This window comes from Cornus florida, unplaced genomic scaffold (genome assembly GCF_030987335.1).
Source record: "Cornus florida cultivar Cherokee Brave unplaced genomic scaffold, ASM3098733v1 CherokeeBrave_3.0.0_Hap2_Chr04, whole genome shotgun sequence".
Taxonomy (NCBI): Eukaryota; Viridiplantae; Streptophyta; class Magnoliopsida; order Cornales; family Cornaceae; genus Cornus; species Cornus florida.
In genome coordinates, this window is record NW_026775574.1 from 41,528,194 (window position 1) to 41,548,636 (window position 20,443).

General features: G+C 37.3%; 1 protein-coding gene and 1 non-coding gene across 2 annotated transcripts in view; both read right to left on the reverse strand.

Annotated features, from left to right (window-relative positions):
• The window catches only part of LOC132303195 (magnesium transporter MRS2-F-like), a 24,780-nt gene extending 4,581 nt beyond the window's left edge, over positions 1-20,199 (reverse strand). The window contains exons 1-3 of the mRNA XM_059800357.1: positions 19,667-20,199; positions 16,879-17,040; positions 5,010-5,138 (exon numbers count right to left, since the gene is read on the reverse strand). Coding sequence (XP_059656340.1) covers positions 5,010-5,138; positions 16,879-17,040; positions 19,667-20,053 — 678 coding nt within the window. The 5' untranslated portion in view covers positions 20,054-20,199. The remainder of the gene's footprint in view (positions 1-5,009; positions 5,139-16,878; positions 17,041-19,666) is intronic.
• On the reverse strand, positions 9,100-9,197 carry LOC132305609 (U6 spliceosomal RNA). Its single transcript, XR_009481650.1, has one exon. It is a non-coding gene; the product is annotated as a U6 spliceosomal RNA (small nuclear RNA).
• Positions 20,200-20,443: the final 244 nt, after the last annotated feature.

The window sequence follows — 20,443 nt, forward strand, 5'->3', positions numbered from 1 at the left end:
TGGCCAACACACACCTCAAGTGTCTCACTTGATCCACACTCGTATCACAAAACACAATAGTGTTGTCAGCAAACAACAAATGAGATGTCACAATCTGATTTGGCACTCGGCCCATCGCAGAACCTTGAATAAAACTGAGAACCTCTGCCCTTTTCATGAGTTTACTAAAGGCTTCCATTACAATAATGAATAGAAAAAAGGGACAATGGGTCCCCTGACGTAAACCTCTCGAACTTGCAAAAAAGCCTGGTGATCCATTCACTAAGGGCTAATTTGGTGTGTAGGAATGAATTGAAATAAAATGAGAATGAAGGTGGGAATGGAATGAGAAGAGAATGGAATGGGAATGTTGATTCTCATTCTACCGTTTGGTTGCAAACTTGAAATGTGTAAAGTTGGAATGGAATGAATTTATATTATTTAAAACAAAATTAACTAAAAAAATTAACAAAAGCAAAAAGGAGAAGAGATGATAGAGAGAGAAAATAGATGAGATAGAGAGATAAACACAGAGTCTCCATAACTATCAACATTCCCACTGCCATAACCATGACCACGACCACGACCATCACCACTATTCATTTGAATAAATGAATTTTGAAATCCACCAAAAATACCAAAAACAATTGTTAGAGAGGAATCGACTAATAGAGAAAAAGATACTTCTGTTCTGCCAGATCGTCATTGACAGAGGGGACAACTCCAATGACCTGTAAGAGATCTGATTCCGGCCAAATAACGAACCAACAGCGTGCTTCAGTCCGATAACGAAACCCAGTTCAAAACGGTTGTGGACTCGCCGAAGCTCTATACAAGAATCGAGTGTAGCTCTATAACTTCGTTGCCTTTGTCAAAACTGCAAGCTTTACCGCTGGTAAGACGTTGCCCTTGTCGGCCATTCAAAGTTAAGAGCATTGTTGTCCTTCTCTATAATGAATTAATTATATAAAAATATTAATTTTTAATAAAACCCAGTTGTCCGCCAGAGACACTGCCGAAATTTCATGTGGTTCTTCCTGATTCCCATTCCTAAAAAAAAGGTATGAAGAAGGTGAATAACTCGTCGGTTCATTCCGCCGACAGAGTCTTGCTCGTCGGGGCTGGCTTTGATTCTTCATTGTTTGTGAACACACAGGATTGTTGTGGTGGGTTTGTAATTTGTTAAGGACACCTTCATCTTTATTTTATTTTTTATTTTTTTTAGTTTGTATTTTTTTAAAAGTGGGAATGGAATGGTCATTCCTTTTGTTTGAATGTGGAATGATTTTGATGGAATGACCATTCTCCAAGAATGGTGGAGAATGACGATTCCAGGTTTAAAATTGCGCACCAAACATGAGAATGGAAAAAAAAGTCATTTCATTCCACTTTCTTTTATTCCAGTCCACCACACCAAACTAGCCCTAAGATAGAAAACCTAGTAGTCAAAATACATTGATGAATCCACCCTCTCCATTTGGTGCCAAAACCCATTCTCTCCAACACATAAAATAAGAACACCTAATTCACATGATTATATGCTTTTTCTATATCCAATTTACACACAATCCCCGGTTCACTACTCTTAACTCTTGCATCAATGCATTCACTAGCAATAAGAACCAGGTTGAGAATTTGCCTTCCACCAACGAATGCATTTTGAGACTCTGCAATAACCCCATTTATCACTTTCCTTAACCTATTAGCTAGAATCTTCGCAATAATCTTATAAACCGCTCCCACCAAACTAATTGGTCTGAAATCCTTAGCTTCAATTGCTCCACCCTTCTTAGGTATAAGAGTAATGAAAGTGGCATTCAAACTTTTCTCAAAACTCCCTTCCTCGAAAAAAGCATGCATTACTCCCATCACATCCTCTCTCACCACCTCCCAGTTCTTTTGGAAAAATGCAATTGTAAACCCATTTGGCCCCAGAGCTTTATCTCCATCACAACTCCTAAGAGCTTCAAAACTTCCTCCTCCCCAAAGTGCCTCTCCAAATCCCCTTTATCCTCATCAGAAATTGTATCAAACTCAATATCATCCATCCCCGACCTCCAAGAGACAAACTCTGTGAACAACTCCTGATAAAATGCCACAAACCCTGTTCGGATCTCCTCTTCAGTTTCAGCCATGATACCATCAAACTTATCCTCCCAATACTGTTCCCTCTTCTATGCGCATTAGCTAATCGGTGAAAAAATTGAGTATTTCTATCACCTTCTTTAAGCAACAAGGCTCTCGACTTCTGTCTCCACGAAACTTCTTCCATCACTGCAATCTCTTCAAACTCAGCCTTGCACTCCTCCCTTCTACTCCTCTCCAACACGGAAATCCCCTAAGCACCTTCATTCCTATCCTAGCTGATTCTTCCTCCACTTCAACTTACCAAACACCTCCTTATTCCAGATATTAATGTTGCCCTTTAAGTATCTCAACTTATTTGCCAATTTGAAACTTGGGTTACCCCTCACATCATAAGCACCTCACCAATTCATAACCTTTTCTTTGAAGTCATCCACTCGTAGCCACATGTTTTCAAATCTAAAAGGGGTTCTTCCTCTCCTAATCGCTCCACAATCAAGTAAAATAGTTATATGATCAAAAATTGCCCTGACACGCGCCACTTGAGCCACATCCGGGAATTTCTCCTCCATCTCCCCTGAAATAAGAAATCTGTCCAGCCTAGAAAAAGAAGGAGGATCCCGCCCACTCGACCTTGTAAATGCGCCTCCCACCATAGGAAGGTCCAACAACTTGTTATCTTCCACAAACTCAGAAAAATCAGCCATTGCTCTATCCCACGCACCCCTAAAATATCTCTCACTCGTGTTAAGAACAACATTAAAGTCCCCCCTAACACACCACGGAACCCCCATCTGCTTTTAATTGTACCCAATTCCACCCACAACACTACACTCCACATCCCCTACAGGCCCATAGACACCCGAAAAACACCACTTCGAGCCATATTCCTCAAACTCAAACAATAATGATAAAGAATGCCTCTATTTCCACACATCAACCTTCGACATCCATCTCCTATCCCAAAGAACAACAATTCCCCCAGCAGTCCCCTCTGCATCGATAACCTCCCAGTCCCCCCCCCCCAAAACTTTTCATAACCTTAGCCTCCTCCACATCCAATTTGGTCTCCTGCAAACAAACCATATACACCCTCCATTTCCGAGTCAAGGCTTTCACCACCTTCCTCTTTCTCGGGTCATTCAGTTCCCGAATGTTCCAAGACATTATATTAAGCTTCATTGACAACCATTGAGTCTTCCACTCCCCCTCCTTCCCCCATTCCTCCTTCCCTCATAATTCACTTCAGAAAACAAGCCTTTCAGCTCTCTCACCCCTTTCAAAACAGTCAAACTCTTTTCCTTCTACCTCACCCATTCATCCTCTACTGCTTGAAATAACTCCATACTTGCATATCCTCCCCTTTCCAAGTCAACCCCAAAAGCTTACTTTCCTCTTCAATACCTTTCATAAACCAGTTATCATCCACACCATCCACCTCCGAGAGTTTTTGGCTATCTCCGATTACTGCTAAAAGAGTGTGAAATCCCACAATACTCTCTCCACCTTCAGCCCCAGTGTCCCATAACTGATACGAATTCTCCTCAGCATCCTCATTAACATCAAACTCATCCTTTCCACTTTTAGCTCTAAACTCTGGTTGCAAATGTTCAGAACCTACATCATCAATCAACATACAACTGTACCTCATCCAAAGAAAATCATTCCTCTGTTTAATAGCATTCGCCAACAGATTGATCAAACCCCTCTCTTCCACTGAGTGATTCACCCCTCCTTCCTCCCTGACTAAAGATACTGGACCACTCCCTTCTCCATCCACTTTAGGTATCGTCGCAAGTTTTTGGTCCACCGGTATCCTCCCTCTTCCCTCCCACTCACCCACTATCCTCACCACCCCAAAAGAAGGAGTAGAAGAAGAAGAAGCATATGAAGAGAGAGAAGAGTTCACTGAATTCAAGGCAGAGAACATTCCTGAGCCACCACCTCCAGCAACAACCCATTTCAGTTTTTAAACTCTCGACCACTTTTTGCCTATCAACCGGCTATAAACTTGGAATTCATGACTTGGTCGGAAATGGTGACCAGAATCCTCGCCTCTTTTTTCTTGCCTTACTCCCCTACCTTGGCCACTCTTCTCGTAGAATCCTTCACTGTACCCATTCCTTCTGAAAATTTAACTTCAGCCCTGAAGTTACTCCCATATTGGTCCAGGCCTATTATGTTTACTTATGGTGAATTCTTATTAAAATGGAATAAATACGTGAATAGATGTGAGTCCAATTTGGGGGCTACTCCAAAATTGAGTTTTCTAGGTCCATACTACAAGATAGATAAACTTGACTATGTAATTTAGGCTCGTGATGTTTCCTTGCTCTTCCTTCCCAAGCGATGTGGTGGATATTTTCCCCACTTCATGATACCCAGGTGATGCACCATTTGTGTGAGAACATTCCACAATCGTAAGTAAATGAAGTTTAGCATGGCTCCAAGTGAAGAAGAAAAACAACCCTATATGTGATACTTGTTAAGTTCTTCACCAGTATATTTACTTAAAATTTTATATAATTCATCAGTTTCAAACTGTTAATTTGCTTATTCAATTTTATGAGATGACTATACTAATTGACAACTACTAGAAGCTTCACCTTATAACAAACTTTTAACATATAGAAAGTTAATAATCTCAACAGATATAACACTTGTGAACTTTCCCCACTTGGAAAACCAAGCTTGAAACGTAAAAGAAAGAATCAATCATAAAGAATTCTATTTACATAAACTGAAATTCCGAACTAAAGCAGCTTAAGAATGAAATACACATTCAAATGTCACTGATATTGCAACAAAAAGGAAGCCTCTGATTATATGTATCTAATGCTTTAAGTGCAACAATTTCATAATAAATAAAACTTTTTGAAATTGGAACATTTTTTCACATTATTCTTTGTAGGGTGGTAGCCATCACATAGCATAGTATTGTTTACCTTCTGTACACGACCAGATATTGCGACTAGACGACTCTTTATCTGTCTGACACGCTCAAGATTAAGTGTGCTAACTTTAGAAGTCAGTTCATCCAAAGCTGGATATGCTTCCTGCTCCAGTGTTTCGGTCTGATATAGATACAAGTAAATCAAGTTTTGCAATAAATTTCAGGAACATGTAGGAGCAATAGAGGAAGCAAATGGAAAATTAAACAATTGCAAATCAGGAAAAGGAAAAAGAAGGTTTAGCTTTGAGTTTATATATACACATATATATAAAACTCTTTCATATTATTACGGAAATGAGAAGTCAAATAAGATATTACAGGAAGTAGTTAGGTGACAAAAATTAAAGACTCATTCTACGAGATATCCCAAAATGATGTTCAGATAAATCTAAATTTTGACTTCCTAATATGCATATTCATATGAACACAAAGTTATCTTGTCTATTCACCTTGTCTAAGAAGAGTCAAACCCTAGGATTTGCAAGACCATTCACAACGCCTTTACAGATACATCATCCCTAGGAATTAAGCTCGGAGTCAAACAACAGTATGCATCCTAACAAATTCAAATGGCAACTATAATAACTCTGGCCAGAAATAATCTGAAGGCATTGCCTATTCTAGTATCACTCTTAGCTGCAATTAGCTTCTGGGCTGACTTAAACTAGTATACATCTCAAATATCTTAGTGATGGAACTCCAAAGCACTTCACTTCTTCTATTCCACCAATGCTTGTGCAATAAGATACCAAGTAGTTCGCTTAAATCCAAATTTTCTACCAAGAAGAGAGAGAACATAAACTACTAATCCTCAACCTTTCTTTATCATAGATCAGTGTACTAATTTACAAATCGATAACTATAAATTAATTCAAATAAACTAAACAAAGCCTTATTTAAACTATTTGGGATTGAGTATGAAATCTAGTTTCGCCATTACAACTAAAAATTACCTAAAATACCAAAATCTAATTTCATATCTAAAAGATCTCGAAGGTTCAGCTTATCTAGATGGAATAAGGGGGAAAAAACAGAAAATGACGATGACAAGGTTCCATTTTTGCGTGTAACTCTCTTAATCTTTTGGAGAACAAAAGAAGAGTGAATGCCAAATTAAAGCAAAGAAAGCCCCACTCGTATCAGAGCAAAAGAACCAGAAATGCCTCCAAAATTTAAAAGATCTTTGAATCATATACAATGATTTGATTCAAGTGATTTCACTTGGCATAGTTATTATGTAATAATTCTAGTACCTTCCAAATTATAGATTTATTTCAGCAAAAATAATAATAATAATAAAAAATCTGATCAATCTTAAATAAATAGCAGAAAACCATATCTTTATCATTAACAAATTTTGCCTGTTCTCATGCTAAGATGCCTCCAACAATAATAATGTGAATATTTGCAGACTAGTAATATGATGTTTTGCATAATTATTTGATCAATAAGTTTGACTCTTTCTCTCTGATGAATTGATATGAAATCCTTCCATCCACATATAAGCCAAGTGGCCATGGCCCATAAATGTCACGACATTGATTTTTGCAGCCAAACTTATCAACTTATTCCAAAGCATAGAATTAATTGCTATTGCATATCAACTTAAAGTTGCCAACTCATACTGACTTCCAAGATATCAAACAACCCTATTTTACATGGAAACATCAATGTGTGGAGTAACCTGTCATGTCCGATAAAGCTTGAGTTTGCATAATGGATGTATCCCATTCCATATATAATCTATACTTTTCCAACAAAGGAACAAAAGAAAAAATACCTAGTTCATAAGTGTATCATAAGATACCTTCTAAATCCATTTCTTTAGTGCACGGACATTGCACAGTGCATAGGCAAATTTGTTAACCATCTGTGAAATATATATTTGTATTTTGGCTAATTTCGTTGTCAAAACGAATCCGATCAAGTTGTAAATTTGTGGTTTAATTTGTCAAGACTCAAGATTGGAAGTGGAATTGAAGAAATTCAAGTGTTCATACTTCGATACACTCTGGGATTATGAGAATTACGCTTTAGGAAGGTAAGAGAGTGTGTGAGGACACTTGGGATATTCAAAATTAGGTTTTTGGAAGATTTTACATTCTACGTAACCTGAACTAGTTCAAGTTATCAAGGAACAAGATTAACTTTTGATGAAATACTCCATGTTTAAGTCTGGCTAACTTGAATTGGTTCAAGTCACTCCTGAACCGGTTCAAGTCCCTCAAACCATTTTAGAAACTTTGTTTCCTGGTCTGGTTTGGCCTTCTACTTTGGACAGACTTTTGCTATATTGAACATGCACGAAATTAACTTGTTTTCCATGTACAATTAGGTTTTTAAAAGTCTATAAAAATATGTTTTCTCACTTAGGGTTACACGGCTTTTTGGAACAAAAATTTTGTGAGAGCCTTTGAGATATATTTTTGTTTAGAAAATCAAATCTGATTTTTCTGATTTTATTTTTGAGAGCGCACACATATACACGAGTGATTTAGGAGTGGTGTTCTTTATCTGGTCAGAATTGGAGCACAATTGAAGATTCAGAGATTCCGAGAAGCAGGGTTTTAATTGTTCTTCATTAAATTCAAAATTGAAGAAAAGGGGCAATTTGATCACACTTTGAAGGGGTCAAAGCATTCGTGGAGTGTTGTTTAATCTACCAGAAATCATTCTACAGAGATCAAGAGTAAAGCCTGAGGTCGAGAGTTGTTGGACGGGAGAGTCACAAAGCCAGGGATTGTTAGCAATTGGTTTTTAGTAGAACGATAGGGTGTGAGCCTAAGTCAAAGTTCAGTGTACTTTGGATCATTTTTGCTTTGGACAGTATAGTCCACGAGGTTTTTCCCTAAACAATTGGTTGATTTCCACCAGTCGAGGTTTCCTTACTAAAAATCCTGGTGTCATCCAGGGCCGGCTCGAGCTTTAGGCGACTTAGGCGGTCGCCTAATGCCCCAGCCAATAGGAAGGCCCCAAAATTTTAAAATTTCCTTATATTAAGTTATACTATAATTATTTCCTAATATTGTTAAACTCTAATAAATATAAAAAATTTATATTAGGCCTCAAAGATTTATATCCTAAAATAGCTTCTTTTTTTTTTTTTTTTTTTTTTATCCCACTCATTTCAATTTTATATTAGGCCTTAAATATTTATATCCTAAAATAACTTCTTTTCTCTCCCTCCTTGTTCATTCCGATTTTATATTGGGCCTCAAATATTTATATCCTAAAATAACTTCTTCTTTTTTTCTCTTTTCTCTCCCCTCCTTTGTTCCATTGAACTCTAATTGATACATAAATTTAATATTGGGCTCCAACGATTTATATCCTTATATGAATTTTTTTTTCCTCCTTTTTTCTACTCTCGTTCACGTTTTACAATAAATCCTAACCAATATAGAAATTAAATATTGGGCCCAAAAATTGTATCATTAAATAAATTTTTTTCCTTCTTTCTTTCTCTCTCATTCACGTTTTTTACACCAGCACTAAAAACATTTTTGGGTAAGTTACACCAACACTAAAATATTAAATATCCATTTAATGTTGTTGTTTGGAAAAATGGCGAAAACTTTCCATATTCTTTTTTATTCTTTTTTTTTTATTTTTTTTATTTTTATGTTTTATCTTCTTCTTTCCAGCAAGCATTCTCCTCCCCATCTCATTACAAGTTTACAGTTGTTATGAACGCATTTTTATTCTATTGAAAAATTTGTATAGAATTGGATTTTCTAAATAAGGTTCAATGGTTCTTTTTCTTTAATTATTTTTTAATTTTATTAACTTTTGTTATTATAAATTTGTGTGTATATATATTTATATATTTTGTTTTTGAGTTGTGACTAATTTTATTTATATTGTTGAAAAAGTCACTTTTTACTTTTCGCCTAAGGCCCCAAATTAGATTGAGCCGCCCCTGGTGTCATCTCTCAAACTTTATTTACTATACTAGCACTTTATTTTTTCTCTGTGGGTTTGATTTTAGCTTTATTTAGGTAAAATTAAAATAAGTAAAAATTGGATAAAAGAGCAAGTAAAACCTATTCACCACCCTTCTAGGCCTTTTTTTTTTTATAAGTAAAAATTTGGACCATTTTCTCGAATTGTGCATGTCATCCTTGCTCAGGGGCCATGCTAATCTACTCTAAAAGTTTAAGCTAATAGAGATGGTGTAACTTAAATATATAAATTCTTTAACATGCCTTCTCACGTGTGGCCTTCTTTTGGTCCTTCTTTCAGTCTAACACGTGTTTTTTAGTTTTTAATTAGAGTGACGGTGAGATTTGAACTCAAGACTGACTCTGATACCATGTTAACAACCATCTACTCTAAAAATATAAGCTATTAGAGAGGGTGTAAGTTAAACATGCCCCCTCACGTATGGCATTCTTTTGGTCCAACACGTGTTTTTCAATTTTTTAATTTGGGTAACGGTGAGATTTGAACTTGAAACCTTTAGCCCTAATACCAACTGTAATGGGTTAGCGCCTTCTGACCCAAACGTCTATGATATTCTCCCAACAAATTTAATGAACAATTTTGCACAGAACATCAATTTTCTATGTTAAAGATTTTTTTTTTTTTTTTTTTTTTTTTTTTTTTTTTTTTTTGATAAGTAAAAATATATTAGAAAAACGTTCAAAAGGGGAACGCATCCCTAATACAAGAGAAAAGATCTAAGGACCAATAGAATCCAAGAGATCAAAGAAATCATCAATCGAGGAGCATGTACTTCCTCTAACATAAAAGAATAAAGAACGAAGAATATGAATTTTTAAATTAGCTAAGGACGATTCTTTTCCTTCAAAGGATCTGTTATTTCTCTCACGCCACAAACACCACCAGACACAATGAGGAACAATCTTCCAATAAGCACGAGCTTGTTTCTTAACAGGACAGCTTTTCCAAGCGTTAATCAACTGAGAGGAGTGCTTAGGCATTACCCAAAAAATGCCGAAAATGCTGAAAATAAAACTCCAACAACCAAACGCCACAGGACAATGCAAAAGAATATGATCCACGGATTCACTATCGTCTTTGCATAAACAACACCAATTAACAATGATGTTGCCTCTCTTTCTCAAATTGTCCAAAGTCAAAATCTTCCCCAATGTAGCTGTCCAAGCGAAGAACGCGATTCGAAGAGGGGCTTTAGAGCACCACACGGACTTCCAAGGAAACTCGGAAACAACGAAATTGGATAAATGAATAAACATAGAGCGGACATCATACCGACCATGAGCCAAAGGAACCCACAAAATATCATCACACCCTCTGCCAATATCCTTCTGCCTATACAAAATATCCAAAAAAGCAGAAACTTCCTCCATTTCCCAATCCTGAAAAGCCGCCTAAACCGCACATCCCACGTAACTCCATTGTTATCAAGATGATAACAATCAATCACGAAAACATGCTTATTAGTTGCAATGCTATAAAGCCTAGGAAATGAGTGTGAAAGCAACTGGTCACCACACCAAAGATCCTCCCAAAAATGAACATGCCTGCCATTACGAACTTTGAATCTAATAAGAGTAGAGAAAACATCCCATCCCTTCCGAATAAATTTCCACAAACCAACGCCTCCCGTAATAGTAACTGGAAGAGATGACCAACCCCCACTCCCCTCACCAAAACGACACGAGACAACTCTTCTCCACTGACGATGTCGTTCCCTTCCAAATCGCCATAACCACTTTCCTAAGAGAGCACGATTAAAAGGAACAATTTTTCGAATGCCTAACCCTCCGAATCTCAATGGTTGGCAAACTTGATCCCAATTAACAAGATAATACTTAAACTCCTCTCCCCTTCCACCCCACAGAAAATCCCTCTGAATTTTTTCAATTCTATCAGCAACAGAACATGGAATTTGAAACAAAGACAAAAAATAGGTAGGAAGGGATGAAAGAGTACTCTTTATAAGTGTGACTTTCCCACCCTTAGATAGATACTGCTTTTTCCATCCTGCTAATCTTTTCTCATATCTATTAATCACTGAGTCCCAATTCCCAACCAGAGTAGAAGAAACTCCCAAAGGCAATCCTAAATAAGGAAGAGGAAAAGAACCAACTCCGCACCCTAAAACAGCAGCTAAGGAGGAAATATCTGGAACATCCCCCACTGGAACAAGCACACTCTTTCCGACATTAATCTTAAGTCCAGAAACTGCTTGGAAGCAAGCAAGAGTGCACCTCAGATATCTGAGTTGAGAAATATCAGCATCACAAAATACCAAAGTATCATCAGCAAATAAAAGATGGGAAATCTGGATCTGATGATCAACATCTCTGCCAACTCTGAACCCCCTAATGTAACCCAAATCTTCCGCTTTTCTCATTAATCTAGTCAGACCTTCCATAACGATGAGAAAAAGAAAAGAAGATAATGGATCACCTTGTCGCAGACCACGTGAGCTAGCAAAAAAACCCGCAGGAGAGCCATTCACAAGAACAGAAAACATAACTGATGAGATACAAGTGTCAATCCATTTTATCCATCTATCACCAAATCCCATCCTCCGAAGAAGATACAAAACAAACTTCCAATTAACATGATCATAAGCTTTCTCGATATCAAGCTTACACAAAACGCCAGGAACCCCGCTTCTTAATCTAGAGTCAACACATTCCCCAGCAATAAGAACAGAATCCAAAATCTGCCTTCCACCAACAAAAGCGTTCTGCGATTCTGAGATAAGACCATCCAACACTTTACTCATCCTGGAAACAAGAACCTTGGCAATAAGCTTATACATACATCCGATTAAGCTAATTGGCCGAAAATCCTTGATATCAGATGCACCGCCCTTTTTAGGGATGAGAGCAATAAAAGATGCATTCAAAGATTTTTCAAATGTGCCATGAGAATAAAAATCCTGAAAAGTACTCATCACCTCCTCTCGCACCACCTCCCAACTCTCCTTAAAAAAGCGCATAGTAAATCCGTCTGGCCCTGGTGCTTTGTCCCCGTTGCAACTAGAAAGTGCCTTAAGCACTTCCTCTTCCGTGAATGGAATCTCAATACTATCCCTATCCATCGCAGAAATAGTATTAAATGGAAGACCATCTAGAGTAGGTCTTCGATCCAAAGTTTCAGTGTAAAGCTGCTGGTAAAAAGAAGCAATTCCTCCGCGCACATCTTCTTCTCTCCACAAATCAAAACCATTAACCCGAATACTTCCGATATGATTACACCTTCTGTGAGCATTGGCCAGTCTATGAAAGAATTTTGTATTCTGATCACCATCTTTTAACCACAAAGCCCGAGACTTTTGACGCCACGAAATCTCCTCCATATGAGCAATCTCAGCAAAAACCGCTTAACAAGAGGCTCTTTGAGAGCGTAAAGACTCCCTACTCTGTCCCACCTCAGCTAAACGATCAAGCTCAGCAATATCAGCAAGGGCTCTATTCTTTTTCCATTCAAGATTCCCAAAAACTTCTTTATTCCATCTCTTAAGCTCAGTTTTAAGAAACTGAAGCTTTCTAGCTAACACAAAACTAGCAGAGCCTGTGAAAGACCCTTTTTGCCACCAAGACTGAACCTTCCCTTGAAAGTCTTCAGATCTAAGCCACATGTTTTCGAATCTAAAAGGAGTGCGTCTAGACCTCAAACCACCACAATCCAAAACAAGAGGTACATGATCAGATGTGACTCTAACCAACACAGCCTGAGAGACATCCGGGAAATGCTCTTCCCAAGCCCCAGAAATCAGGAAACGATCCAATCGAGAAAAAGTAACTGGTTCCCTACCATTAGACCAAGTAAAAGCCGCTCCTTCCAACGGAAGATCGATAAGAAAATTATTGTCAATAAATTCTGAAAACATGGTCATTTCTGAAGACCACCTACCTCCTGTGGATCTCTTAAATGGGGATCTAACAGAGTTAAAATCCCCACCTAAGCACCAAGGCAATGACCATAAGTCCTTAACAAAGCAAAGCTCTTCCCACAGGACTGGTTTATCACTATCAGTAACAGGCCCATACACACCTGAAAACGTCCATTTGAAATTGTCTACTTCCATCTGAAACATGCATGACACCGAGAAAATACCCTTCCAACAATTCAAACTTGACAACCATCTACGATCCCACATGAGGAGAATACCACCTGAAGTGCCTGTTGCATTTAAAACTTCAAAGTCCACAAACCTACATCCCCAAAGACTCCTGACAATCTCAGTAGTAATATCAGCCAATTTAGTTTCTTGTAAGCAGACAACATGAGCACTCTACTTCCTCAAAGCGACCTTGATAACTCTTCTTCTTTTCGGGTCATTAAGACCACGAACATTCCATGTTATAAGTCGTAGCTTCATGAAGAACCAAAAACAATCAATTCACCTCCTCCCCTTTTACCACTCCTGGTTCTCCCCCTTTCTTTGGTCGACCCATTCTTTCCATTGTAGTTAACACAAGAAATCAAATTCTTCACTTCCTGTTCGCCTTTCCGATGTGAATTTCTGACTTTGACTTCTTTTGTGTCACGAATAGGTTCACTGCTACCATTTCCTGCAATAATTTCGTGGAGAATACACAGGGTTTGTTCCTCATAACCTTCTGCAGAGACACCCAAAGCTTCACTAACTGCTCTAACATTCTCGATGACCCATTCCATGCCCAGATCAGTGGTTGTCTCCAAACAATCAGGCCGCACAACAGCCAAAGGTTCCATAAAGTCCACTTCATCGTGAACAGGATCTGTCCCGGAAAAAGATACGTTAAAAGGGTGCTGCTGAAGAGCAACATCAACCTCTCCTTCATGTAAAATCCCCTCTATTTCCGAAGCATTAACTTCTTTGGATGGGATTACTGAAAACTCCTCATGCTCAGATGAAAAATTGCTCAAACCTTTAACTGAAGTAAATAGCCGAAGCTCTTTAAGCAAAGCTACGGCTGAATCATTATTCAATTTGAAGTGCAAATCTTTTCCAACACAAACTGTCACTCCATTGAAAAAATCCGTACTCTCGGTAGTAACCTTTGAGACGTCCAACTCTGATTTAGAAGTCGAAATCCCAATGATACTTCTCTGTTGACCCGAAACATTCTCAACAACATTCCTGTCGCTAGCCACTTTACCCGAAGAAGAAGGAGAAGAAGTAGAAAGAGTGTTGAGAGAAAGATTAGGACTCAAACCTGGAGAAGAAGTGCGAGAACGTGCGACCCATTTCTGCTTTTCATTCCGAGTCCACCGAGATCCATGGCGTCCGACGTTCGTCAATCTCCTCTCGGATTTCATCCAAATATTAGAGGGTTTGGTATGGGCTTGTGATTCATTAGGACCAGGTTTGATGTTTGTAAGTGAGATAGATAATGAGTTAGGCCCTTTTCGTACCTTTCTAATAGGCCCAGACTTGAGAGGCCCAGTTTGGAGTTGCCCAGTTTGACCAAATCTTAGTGGCCCTTTCTGTAGTCTTCTTCTAACAGGCCCAGAACCCAAATATGCTCTGTAAGGTTGAGATTGAATGAGCCCATGATTATCAGGCCCAAATTTCCTAACCTGTCTTGATAACTTATGGCCCAAAGTAAAACCTTTATCAGCCCGAAAATAATCCTTCCCTACCTTATCTTCAAGAGATAAGGATAAAGCTGAATCTGAAGGGGTAGCCCACCGTTCACCACGTGTACACCGGTGTTGCTCATCAACGACGCGTTTGCTCGGCGTGTGAATCTCACCTCGTCGTCTACCTCCAATAAACTTCACCTTTTGCTGAATTTCACGATCCTTCAGCCACTGTTGAATTTCGAGAATCCCTTCTTCACCTTTGCTAAGAAGCTCGTTCCATTTTTCTTCCGACATAAGATGAGATCCGTCACTGCCTTCAAGACTTTCCGTTGAAGGAACAAGCTCCGGCGAAATTTCTTCCCAAATCGCGACCTTGTAGCAGAAAGTGTCGTCGTTGATATACACAAACTTCGGACAATCACGACCAACTCGTACTATTATCCGAACGCTTTCAGCATCCCTGGTCTCATCCGCGTCAGATCTGACATAACCACCACAAAGTTCTCCCACTTCGACGAACAGAGCATGGCACCATAAATGTAATGGAAGTCCAAACAACCGGATTTGCTTGAGACCTTGATCACTGAGAACGCCACGGCAACCAACACGAAAGGACCACACATCGATCCTCAAAGTTGCAGAACCCCATTGTCTTCGCCCTTCTTTCAACACACGTTTGGCCTCTGCCTGAGAAGGAAACCGGAAAAGAAGCATTGAATCGGATAACGATGAAACCCCCACTCCACAAGTCGTATTCCAAGCCCTCGCTGCCCATTCTTTCACGCGATCGCAACTCCCCACTTCCTTGTCAAATTTTCCTACCAAACAAGAGGAGAGAACAGATATCCTTCCTCTGACGGATTCCCCGTCGATATACAACGACGGACCGCGATGAGGAACCGCTGACTTCACATCTCCCCCAAGCGAAATTCTTGGTAACCTTGCGATGTCCAGAAAAGATTTCATTCCAAACAACCAAAACACAGATCGCCTCACAAATCGCCCCTAGTGGGGTGAAATCGCACATAGTGACGTGTACATAAGCATAGTGCCGTCATTTATTCTATGTTAAAGATGAAGAAAAAGTTTGTTACAATGACAGTATAGTTGTGTCTTGTGTCCTAAGGTTTAGGGATTAAACGATTTTGAAACCTATGTAAATCACCAGCTGACAACATGCTTACGCTAGTCCATTTAAAGATACAAATAACCAAGATTTAACTACAATTTCTATCTTCCTTAAATGGTGACTAGTAGATTAATGACCTATTTTAGGAATAGGTGTATTTCTTATCTAGCTTGTTACAATCCCTATCATTTTTCAGATGAAAGGACGTAGATACCATGTCTTCAGATGACCTTGATTCAAACTCTGGATATATTTCTATTTACATTCTGATGTAGACACTATTTATATTCTTTTTCTGAAAATCTATATTTGATACTTTGAGACATTTAAGACGGTGTTGTAATGGTTGAGGTGTTTGTAACGGTCAATAGACCTTCTATTGAGAACTTTTTTAGTGTTCATCATTATAATAGGTTCAGTTGATATTATTATCATGTTTTATACTATTATTGAAGTTAGCAGGAATGCTAGTTCATCCTTTGAATACGTGTGCATTTGTATTTTTTCCATGTGTATACCGTCTACTCTTACCAACCTCACCGTCTAAGGGAATTCTAAACATGCTGTCTTGTACGATTTATAGTGCTTTGTCTGATTTCCTTTTGAATATAGTTAAGGACAGCCTCCTATAAAAACCATTTTACAATTTAAAACTCCAATTTCCTACGATAAATTGAATGATTCAAACTTTCATTTATGTGAGGGTATAAAATGCATGCATCTCCATTTTTCAATTGTACTGTAACATCTGGCCAATTTTGCCCCAGTTGCCCATATGGAACTATTTTAATTATTTAAGTCGCAAATTTGACATTTACATTTTAATTATTTAAGTCGCAAATTTGACATTTACAATTTGAAAATTTAAAAAAAAATCATACTCTCATCCAACAAGTACCTACCAAAAAGTGAGATGATAAGGAACTATTCACAGTGCTGCGCATGAATGATATAATGTCGTGTGTGGGAGCACCAAGTTGGATCCTTGGAATTGAAATTGGAGAAAATTTAGTTCAAAATTTAATGTTATTTTTACTTATCAAAAAAAAAAAAAAATTAGTTCAAAATTTCTTTCAACTTTAAACTAAATTCCTCCGATTCTAATTCCAATGCATCGATTTGGTGCTCCCAAATTCAGCTTAATGATTTTAGTCAGAGGAACTGTTGTTTTAAGGAAAAAGAAGTGATAAGAAAGATAAAATGATGAACTGCATACCTCAGACTCAAGGCATCTGCAAGCAGACTCAAGACAACCTTCAAGTGCTCTAAACTCAAATGGTAATAATTTTGTACCAGCAGCTACTGGAGCCTCTTTCATGCTAATAGGGTTGTTCTTTGCAATGTTATCCTCTGCGTCTGCGCCAATGCTATCATTTGCCTTTATAGAGAGAAGCAATGAAGTATTTAACTTACTGAATTATTTATATTTGTCAACCAGAAATATACTTAGCTTCTTCAATTATTAAGCATCTTAGATATATATGTAGCAGTTCATCTTTCCAACTAATATTTCACTAAAAGAGGTATAAAGAAAGAATATTTGAACGTCTGAAAATTGAAACGTTTTGTTGTGATGCATTTAAACACAAAAGTTGACCTCAAGGAAGTCATTACAAAAGTTGCAGCCATTATCATAAATAAATGGATTTTCAATTTTTTTTTTGAAAAGGTGCTTTCATAAAAAATAAAAAACACTTTAATGCACCGGTGATACATGACAGGGTATCATCAACTAATTAAATGTTGAGACGTAGTCACAGGACCCACTAAAATAGATGGACAAAATATAATGACTAGTGACACCACTAACATGGTACCCTTTCTTTTCATGGAAGCCTAAACTGTTACATTGCACAAGCCCATATATTTAGTAAACGAAAAAACAAGAAAAAATAAACTTGTTCAAATGCCTGAAAAAGTGAGTTATATGGTTCTACAAGCCTTGTGATTTACAGTGAATTGATTATATATCCATAAAATGTCTAAACATCCCATTTATGAAAGATCCATCCAGGACGTAGTACCTTGTGATGACGATACATCACATGACATTCAATACGTTTTAGAGGTAAATCAATAATATCTGTTCTATCATTCTATGTGTCCCACCTAAAATATATCTTATAATACACATGTGATACACTACACGATACGTGATAAAACATGTCTCATGAAGATATGGACGGTTTTTGTCTTTTTATAGAATGATTAACATAAACATAAAATTTGTAAAATTTCTCTAAAGATGCATATAGATTAAAGAGAAGAAAAGTATTTTCTCTCTCTAAATAATATTAATAGTTCTTTCTGTAAATGTTCTGTCTAGTTTTAATTTAGATTGAAGAGAGCATGTAAAAGAATCTTTCTATAGTGTTTATAATCTAACATGACTTGTTTCTGGCCTTTACATTAATGGGAGTATGATTGTTATACTAAACTTTTTCTAAAGAGGCGTGAAATTCATAATTATAGGCAAATTTTTTGAAAGACGAATTCCCGATAGGTTAGAACTTAAAATCTAAATCATGTGATAATATACCACATGTACACCACTGGGAAATTTTAAAGTTCAAATTTTGCTATGTTCTACTTTCACTAATCAATGAAATTATAAATGGAACATCATATTCTAAAGTTTATATCTATTTCAATTTTAATTCTGATGGTAAAGAATTTTTGACACTTGCATTTTCCTGCACATGACTATTACTAAAACACTATTGCCTTTCATTCGACAGTTTCACTTATTATTTTCTGTTCACGGATTCATTTTGAGAATTAAAATGTATGTTAGGACTTGTGACACACGATAAATATAAAAAATGATTTAAAAATAAAGAACTTGATACAATTTATGGTTTGAAAATTATATTGAATCATATAACCCTAACCAATTTTATACCACTTCAACTTTTCACTATTAAATACAAAAAAAAAATACAAATAAATTTTAATAAATTTTGAATCATGCAATTTATGGTTTGAAAATTATATTGAATCAATTTTAAATACAATTTATGGTTTGAAATTTTTTCACTATTAAATACAAAAAAAAAAAAAAAAAATACAAATAAATTGTTTCCATCATGAATGTGAAGGGTAATGAAGTTTTCTTTTATTAAAAAAAATTTAAAATTAAGCAAATATCTTTACATAAACCCAAAATGGGACCAAACTCATTCAATTTGAATCCTCTCTAGCAGTGCGCATAACTTTCGCAAAAGCACAAAGAGAGATCCTCAATAAACACAGTCCTAGAATAAGGAACCAACATCAATCTTGCCTTTATCCCGTATGAACGATGTTGGCCACATGGATCATATTTTTCCAATCTTTTCTAACATAAGCCATTAATCCAGCTCGATTTAATTTCTTAAAATCATTTCTGTCACTTCATTCCATGTTACTTTTGGTCGAACTCTTTATCTTTTACCTTCTATAAAAACCAAAATTTGCATCGAATATGTCCACACCACCTAAGTCTATTCTCTCTTATTTGTCTTGCTAATAGTGGCCACAATTAATTTCATAAAGATTACCCTAAATAATAGTGTAATCCTACCTTTATAGGAAAATCATTTGTTCCCCCCACATACGGTAAGAAATCTAGTTTTGGTATCCTTATATATGTCCTCAATAAGTTCTATAAATCTTATAGGAATATGTATCATAAGTCTATGAAACCATGTCTAGATTTTTTGTCTGGAACAAGGAACCAAGTAAGAAAATTTCATAGAAATAACAGTCAAAGCAGAGATATACATATATACACATATATGTGTGTGTAATGTGTATATATCACATGCCACATGATGCTCTCTTGCCCTCATCCTGCAACTCCAACTTGACAAGTATTGCAACAACATTTACAACCACTAAATAAAACCATAATACATAATACATATACTACATATATATATATATATATATATATATATATATATAATGAGCACAAAAATAATGGTAATACATGCAATAGAAAATTAAATTGTGACAAAGATAACCTGATTGGGCACGGCATTGGAACCGGAAACCCGGTGCTGAAGATCCTCCACGAATTGGACAACCAAAGGGTTGGTAGTATTAACCATCAAGACCTCCTTGGCTGTGATGATTGCCTTGATGTGCTCCAAATTGATGACAATCGCCCTCTCTCTCCCAAGAATCGTCGAAGGGTACGACAGCATCGGATCCAGAACCCTAAGATCACGCCCGGGCAGCCCCGTCCTCCGCATGATCGAGTGCTTTCCGACCTCCTCCAGCCGCAAATCACCCGATTCCGACACCACCAGCCACACCCGAGTCCCAATACCCTTCCGCCGCGGTTGCACGTGAACCATCGCCGCTCTGCCCAATTCTTCCTCTCCGTATGGATGGTTTCTCGAAACCATTGTTGGGTGAAAATGTGTGTGTTTTTCTTTTTTTCAACTAGTTTCTTCCGCGCTTTTTTAATCTCTTTATGGTGAATCTCTTTCTAGGAAGGTGGTTTCAAGGTTCCGTGAACTTATTTGCTTCAATTTCGTTTCTAGGGTTTGAAGGTTCCGTGAACTTGTTTGCTTCAATTTCCGAATAAATGAAATCAGTTAAATTAGTTATACATACTCTTGTCGTGTACGTGGTTCCCGCCAAATTCGGATTCTGTTGGTGAAGATAATTGAAATGGACCGATAATTGGGGGTGGGTTGGGCCGCACGAGTTACGGGCCCAATAAGAGAATCATGTATACATTGTTCGGAATGGATTAGGCTTCTTCAAATATTTTGGCACGTCTTTTATCGAAA